The 8,630-nt window shown below is 35.7% G+C and overlaps 1 protein-coding gene across 1 annotated transcript in view; it reads right to left on the bottom strand.

The window, feature by feature from the left end:
• Positions 1-4,718: 4,718 nt before the first annotated feature.
• LOC121374180 (cullin-3-like) overlaps positions 4,719-8,630 on the bottom strand; it is a 61,625-nt gene continuing 57,713 nt past the window's right edge. The window contains exon 21 of the mRNA XM_041501162.1: positions 4,719-8,009. Within this exon, the coding sequence (XP_041357096.1) occupies positions 7,985-8,009 (25 nt within the window). The 3' untranslated portion in view covers positions 4,719-7,984. The remainder of the gene's footprint in view (positions 8,010-8,630) is intronic.

Below are 8,630 nucleotides of genomic sequence, written 5' to 3'. Positions count from 1 at the left end.
TCAAATAGTTGCCACTTCAAAGCTGTCTGCCGTGAAAGAATCACAGTCAAACAGCAGACTACATGCGCGGACAAATTTCCAGTGGAATTCATTAGAGTGAGACAGTTTTTAGAACACCAATTGGACTGATAGGCTTCAGATCAGTTATCTACAAATTGGTTGATCAAAATGTCCGCAAGTCATCTGCTGTTTGACGGATTACTTCATGGCAGACAGCTTTGAATTGACAACCATTAGATTGAAGTTGACAAGGGAGAGCAAACGTGTTGTACATTGAAGACGTTTTTGTGGCAATTCCGGTTCGATGCAAAAGTCGTGTTTTTGTTTTAAATGGGTGTACTCCGGCCAGGTTTGGGGGCGAGACGTAGCCCAGTGGTAAAGCGCTCGCTTGATGTGCAGTCGGTTTAGAATCGATCCCCGTCGGTGGACCCGTTGGGCTATTTCTAGCTCCAGCCAGTGCACCACGACTGGTACATCAAAGGCTGTGGTATGTGCTATCCTGTCTATGGGATGGTGTATATAAAAGATCCCTTGCTGCCAATCAAAAAAGAGTAGCCCATGAAGTGGCGACAGCGGGTTTCCTCCCTTAATATCTACCGGCCTCGGTGGCGTCGTGGCAGGCCATCGGTCTACAGGCTGGTAGGTACTGGGTTCGGATCCCAGTCGAGGCATGGGATTTTTAATCCAGATACCGACTCCAAACCCTGAGTGAGTGCCCCACAAGGCTCAATGGGTAGGTGTAAACCACTTCCACCGACCAGTAATCCATAACTGGTTCAACAAAGGCCATGGTTTGTGCTATCCTGCCTGTGGGAAGCGCAAATAAAATATCCCTTGCTGCCTGTCGTAAAAGAGTAGCCTATGTGGCGACAGCGGGTTTCCTCTAAAAAAAAATCTGTGTGGTCCTTAACCATATGTCTGACGCCATATAACCATAAATAAAAATGTGTCGAGTGCGTCATTAAATAACACTTCTTTCCCTTAATGTGTGTGGTCCTTAACCATATACCCGACGCGATATAACTAAAATAAAAATGTGTGGAGTGCGTCGTTAAATAAAACATTACCTTCCGGCCAGGTTTGGCGAGTACGATTGCTTAACCCAGTATCCTGGGGAGAAAGATCTGGACAATATGGGTCGTCCTTTTCACGGTATGTTGTCCCCAGGCAGGCAACGGTGCATAAAATAATCCATGGCCTTACTAATGTTAATAAAAATGCCAACGTTATATAGAAATATATAGCGTAAATAATTGGTCTGTGGCTATACATACATGTACGTCGTAACCAGAGCCTCGATGATGCTGTTTGTGGAGCAGATTGAACAGGGCATACAGATCAAGACATTGCTATGCCAATGTAACTTCAAACAACAACAAAATAGAGTTCATTAATTTATTCTTATATTTGGTCAGCAAATTATTACATATTTACCAGTATTCAATTCCAGTTCACTCTTGAAAGTCTAATACGACACAAACGTCCAAGGTGCGCTAACTAAATGACATAAACAACTTGTTAGTCCATGCAGAATATTTATATTTCTGTTTTCAATTAGGCCTACACACGCATTTCGTTTCGTATTATACGTTTATTTCACACACACGAATATGTACTGTAATAAGATTTAAATGCCACACAGAAGATAAATATAGTGAAATCCATTACAATGGCCTACCAGTACCACTATTCGATTAAGCTACAAAATATTTAAGGTGTCGCCTACCATTTTTATAAAGACTGTCAACAAACAAATCTACCAATTTTACAAATCAAAAGGTCTTAAAACCAAATTCATCAGGTTGTTTTTCAAAATTAAGCTTAATGATGCATCTTCTTGGAGTTGTGGTCATATAGCAATTGCTCCAGCTTCCGGTACTTTATTCTACTAAATGATCTAGCGTATAAAAGATCAACATGTGTTAAGCAGCAAGAGTAAACGTTTTGTTTTCCTTTTTGGATGGACGTGCAACAGAGATATCACTCTACATTACAGTCTGTGCCAAAGGTCGTTTACCATTCTCCCAAGCTATCCGATGTAGTAACTCTGATGTGCCAATATCCAATTAAAGTGCGAGCATGCCACGATTCAGCAGACTGGATGGCCTCTTTAGGATAGAACCCAATTGTCCAATTGGAAAACCTTTTTCAAAATACTTTCTTGTTGATCCAAGAAAAACTGCTGTGGGTCTGCATACCTCACTCAAACTTTTAAATAAATGTACATGTACCAGTATATATAGTTTTTTGTTTAATCCAAGGGTGGGCATCAGGGCATTTCAGGGATAAACCCTCCCTCCCTCTCCCCCTATATATATATATATATATATATATATATATATATATATATATATATATATATAAATCTCTCTCTCTCTCTCTCTCTCTCTCTCTCTCTCTCTCTCTCTCTCTCTCTCTCAATACGCACACACATACATTCTCATACAAATGAAGCATGTTGGGGGAAAAAAACGTTTGCATTGTTTTCTTTATCAATTTGGTGCTGGATGTACACCATTATTGGTCTACAATAGGTCCCCATCGGTGAACCCATTGAGCTATTTCTCGTTCCAGCCAAGGAACCAAGACTCTGGTATATCAAAGGCACTGGTATTTGCTATCCTGTCTGTGGGATGGTGCATATAAAAAAAAAAAAAAAAAATCCCTTGCTACTAATGGAAAAATGTAGTGGGTTTCCTCCTGAAGACAGATATACATACATATATATACATAATAAGACTACACATTGAGGTCAAGTATAACCTATTGCTTTGAACTTGGCAATACTAGAGGGAAGGTCAAAATGAGCTTTAAAGTCAAGGACCTCAGTTTCTGAGGTAGGGTATAAACCTTTTTAGTTTCACATAAAATCCAATCTGAGCTACGAGAAAGGCCAGGACGACCGAGAAACACGGAATTTTCCAGACTTATAATTAAATCAAGACACTTTATGTAACGTATTATTTAACAAGTCAACCAGTGCCCCATGACTAGGTCATGGTATGTGCTGTCCTGGATGTGAGAAAGTACATTATAAAAGATATCTTACTGCTAATGGACAAATGTAGTGGGTTTCCTCTGAAGACTATTTGTCAAAAATTACCAAAATATCTGACATCTCTTAACAATGCCAGAAGTAACTACTGAACACTCCCCGAAGTGGACAGACTAAGCCCACAGCTAAAAGCTGATAGGGAACAGGTGTGTGGCACAGATAGCCACAAGAGACAAGCACCTGTCGCGGTTGGAGAAACAAGGACTGGGATGTGGAGGTGGACAGCGAAAGAAGTTGAAAGATAGGAGTTGCCAGATCGGGAAGAAATCAGATGGAATTCAAAGGAGAGAAAGGAAAGGGGGCACTGGGATAAAAAAAAAAAAAAAAAAAAAAAAAAATGTCTGACATCCAGTAGCCGAAGTTAATTAATAGACTCAGGTCAATAAGTTTGCTGATCAAGAACAAACATCCTTATCATTCATGGTGCTCACTTAAGCCTGCAGATTAAATTTTTTTACCAAATAATAATAATAAATAATATTAACAATAATAACAATAATTGTAATAAAATATTAATAAATGAATGTGTTCACTGACATTGGGGATGCTGTGCCATTAGTGGGAAGGATTGTATGTCAAGATTTATTATCCCATCAGGCACACATAACGAGGAAAATAAAAATAATAATTTCTCACTGAGAAATTATCATGCGTTTGTTTAACGTACACTACTATTGGACGCCAACAAACTAATCACATTGTCGGTACTAAATATGACGTCATGTAGTTTAAAGCGTGTGTGTTTACGTCGTTTAAAGCGTGTGTGTTTACATGTTTCTTGTTTCAGTGTTAAACTTGTAATAAAATGGTAGTTTAATGCAATTCATTACAGATTATTATTTGGGTTTTTTTACAGAATATATAGAACTTTGGGTTTTGAAAATTATCTGTGAACCGTGAATAAAATACAAAGTTAAAGCAATACCCAAACAGTAGTATAAGTAGTTTACGTCGTTTCTATATACATGGACGTGTAGCCGATGTAGGCTATATCAAAAATAAAGGTTTTTAAAAACACCAAATAACCGGGCTAATAAATAGAATAACAAACTCGGTACCAGTTATTATCCTCTATACGTTTTATACTATTATGCTCCTGGAATATTGACAAAAGTGATACCTGTTGCAGCTATCAAAAAAGAATATAAAAAAATATTGTCCTAGACAGTACCCACCCCCACCCCCCCAACTTGAGGATGGAAATGCATGTTTTTGTGTGTCCTACTGCATATAAAGATAAAAATATGGCTTGTGTCACTCCACTAGAGATCGTGCCCTTTCACTACAGATTATGCCTCTCCCCCAACCCCCGACACACACACACACACTCTCTCTCGCTCTCGCTCTTTCTCTCTCTCTCGATATGTTCCTATGGGCCTGCTATTGGATGTGTCAGTGACTGGGCAATATGCTGGCAGTATGGCCCCGGCCTGTTAAAAATTAAACAATGCAAAATAGGAAAGTAAAATTTAAAAACCCTCCTCCTCCCTCCATATAACACAATAATGGTAACACCCTCTACCCCCATGAAATGCTCTTGTCAACATCCCTCCTTTGATACAATTCATCAACATTATTCAGTTGTCTGCTTCTACTTTTGATTTGTTTGGCATTAAATAACTGAGAAAAAAGGAGAAAACTATCTATAATAATGAATAATAAAGCCCATACTGCATGTTTTAATCCATATTAAATACCAGTACCATAAATCCCTATTACAAACCTAAATTCCTTGTTATATATCTGCATTAACTCCCTTTGGCATGTCTTAAATCCATACAGATCTATATAGTAGTGAAAGTATGTGTTTTTAAATCAAAATAATACGAATCTAAAAACCAAGCAAATACAGAAAACCTTCTTTTTTTCTCTTGGCATAGTAATTTCTAAAAGCAGCTTCACACTTGACCTACTTAAACATTAAACTTCATTTATTAAAGGGACTGTCCTGAGTTTGTAGCCATTGTACGATGATTGCGAGCCTTGTTCATACTAAATACATATTCTTGTTTAGAATACCAGTGTCTGTTTATCAAATGTGTGTGCGGGCCTATACTACTGTTTGCAGCAATCCGTTTTTACTTTAATTTGTGATATATATTTTTTCGTACATATAAAATTATTGGGAAGTAAAATCTGGTTTGGGCTACTACAAGCATTAGGACAACAACAAACATCTTGTAAATACAGACACTGATATTTTAAATAAGAAAATGTATGTTACGTCATCGAGAAGGCTCTATTGGTCGGAAGCATTTTACAATGATTGTACACTCAGGACTGTCCCTTTAAGTTACTGGGATCTCTTTTTAATACACTGTATTTCACTCACACTATTCCCTTTATCATGTGTGTTACATTTTAATCAAATGTAAATTGTTTACATTTCCGAAACTGCATAAAATGTATCCTTTAATGTTTTAAACATGCAAAAAGGCAATTTATAAATTAAAATCAATTAATTTTAATTTATAATCATTTGCAATGATTTTATGCTAGGCTTTACTGCACAGAACACCCAAATACAGTTATAAATAAAAAATATTAGATTCTAAATTTCAAAGTCATTCCTGGAAATCCTTTACCAAATATTAGTAGTCTACTTCTTCAAGATCAATCTAAGCTTATTAAAATCTGTCACATTTATAGTAAGTCATTACAAGCACTGCTAATTAAAAAAACATCAAACCTAAGTTTGCAAATTAAACTTTTTGTCGTTAAAGCAATGCAAACAGATTTTTTAAAAAAAGACAGCAACTATCTGAAACATAAACCTGTTAAAATGTGCAATATCACCATTGTAAGTGCAATATCACCATTGTAAGTGCAATATTTTGCTATTTTAATTTTTTCTTTTGGGATAAATAATTACAAATTAGTAACATAAAAATCTCAAACATAAACCTCTTAAAGGTCCAATATCATTGCGGCACATGCCGTATTTTGCTATATTTTAAACATGTTTTTCTTTACAATAATTAACTACAGATTAATCTATCCTACATATATATTGTTATATTTAACTTGAGAATATCAACAATTGTAATGTGTTGCTGCTTGGCATATGAAATGGCTTCACCAAAAATTCTGGATAAAAACAAACACTAATGTCGTATTATCTATGAAAACAGCAATATGTCGTGATTCTCAAGGAACTATGGAGGAAAACCTGTATGCAATAATTGTGATTTCTCTTCTTTTTTATTCCTGCTAGTAAATTTGGTTGCAATTTTTATGGACCTGATATTTAAAATATTATCTTCACATTTTCGTGTACTGATGAAAAGAAATAAGAAAACACAAAACTAGTTACCAAATCCATCATCAGGAAATTAACTGTTTTACTGACATTCAGTCCTACATTATTTACATTTTTGTATTTTAATACAGGCATAATTACGCTAATACTTAATTTCCTCTCAAATACCAGGAGTTCCCATATTTCTTTCCCTCTGCATACAATCATTAATAAATAATTGCAGGCCATTATGCAACTTTGATATGGCCCCTTTAAATTGAATACATCGATGTATTGGATAACATGAAGAAAACAAACAGTCACCAACAACCATGACATTTTCATATTAAATAACTGCTGACCAAATAAAATATTAATCCACACAAAATAGAAAAAAAAACAAAAACAAAAAAAACATTTGTCTCATCATGTGAACAATATAAATATTGGATTTACTCACTTGTCCCACATATTCCCGTACCAAAATCAAAAAGGGAGACAAGACATTTTATCTGACCTGAGCATGTTTACATGCTCTGTAAACGTCTTGTAAAATATTACAATCAACATAAGTTTTTATATATTTATAGATATATATATATATATTTATATATATATGACTGTGCAAGCATTAAACGATCACAGATTGTTTTTGTTTTTCTGTTTGTCGGTTGAGAGCAAATTAAACATTTTTACATGTGAACCAAAATGACGTTATCTTCAATTTCAGTAAATAACTTCTAGTGCAGTAGACTTTTGACCTCGATTCTTCCACATCCAATCAAATTTCAGCAAACATTCCTCACCAGAAGAACACACTTTATGCATGTGCAAAGTGTACCGCTAGGATGTTATTTCAATTTCCTGATGTCCTTCAAACCTGTAACCGCAGTTCATAGGTCACAAGAAACCATTAGACCTACAGAGCTATAAAAATGACTGTACCCGTCAGGCCTATAAACTTACAAGACTGTAATAATTTGGGCTACAGTTACGTAAGTGTAATTTTCATACCAATAAAGTTACAACAGTGTAACCTTTTTGGCCTATAAGATTACAAAAAATAACCTTCTGGTCTATAGTTAGAGAGTGTAACCTCATCGCCTAAAAGTATCAAAACACTGGAACTTTTCAGACCTATAGTGATACAACACTGAGGCCCTGTGGTGCATTGTGGTGCATTGCGGCATAGAAATGTTACCACACTGTAATGTTCCCGCCTAAATGATGTTTCAACACGGTAACTTTCTGGCCCAAGTGTTACAACAACTCTTTTTATGGTTTGTTGTCGCTGTTGTACACACTACAAATCCTAGACGAAGTCATAAGAGAACAGCTCGGACACAGAACAAACGACCTGTACACAAAACAATACTGAACAACATTCGGGATCCATCCCCACTGGCACCAGCGTGTTCAATGTGGAGGAATTCTGCATTATTCAAACAAAAATGCAAAGAATGGAGACCTTCTTTGAATTACTTTCAAGTCTTTATATATAATTTTTTTTTTTTTATCTTCTTTTTTCTGTTCTTTCTTCCTTTCTCTCTCTTGATATCCATATATGCTGACAAATATACAGGGCAAAGCAGAGAAGTTGTTTATGTTTATTTTATACACACGTTCCTCAAGTCGTCGGAAAACGAGAACAAATAACAAGTCAAAATCCAGATCACAGTAGTTTTTCGTCTTCACGCTACATATGTGTAGACTTTCCTGAAAAACAATATAATAAGATAAACAGAAACAGAAACAGTATTTCACAGTCTGCGTCAGTGATTTTCCTATGGTCACTTAATAACTGATGTATTCTAGCTCTGTAATCATCAATTATGAAATCTATAATTGCTTGTTGTTTAAACAGTTAATATGTAACCATTCCTACAGCCTACACCCACATTCCGACCGCTCTACATTAACGCAATTTCGCAAAGTATGTACCAGCGGCTTAATTTTAATAATCCCCTTGTGAAAATGCAGATTTCTGAGTGTAGAATCGCACTGATGAAAAGCGGGCCTAACTGAGATCTATGGAAATAATTTCAGTTTGGTTGATGTGAAAATAAAATAAAAAAAGTGTTTTGAAAATACTAAAGAACACATATAAACTTGTACAAACATTAGTCAAAATATGCCTACATACAGTGAAGAATGTAATCTAATCCACAAGGAAGGAAATTATATTTTAGTGTGACAAAATAATCCAGAAAATGATAATTTCAAAAGGCTTTTTATTGCACGATATATGCCACCTGATACGTTGTTGTTAACCCCATAGTACCACACATCTGATGTAAAAAAACAACAATCATTCTGAGAGTACCGCTAAAGCAATAC

Source organism: Gigantopelta aegis, chromosome 1, assembly GCF_016097555.1.
Source record: "Gigantopelta aegis isolate Gae_Host chromosome 1, Gae_host_genome, whole genome shotgun sequence".
Classification (NCBI taxonomy): Eukaryota; Metazoa; Mollusca; class Gastropoda; order Neomphalida; family Peltospiridae; genus Gigantopelta; species Gigantopelta aegis.
Note: the sequence above shows the minus strand (reverse complement) of the source record. Positions and strands in the feature narration are given on the sequence as shown.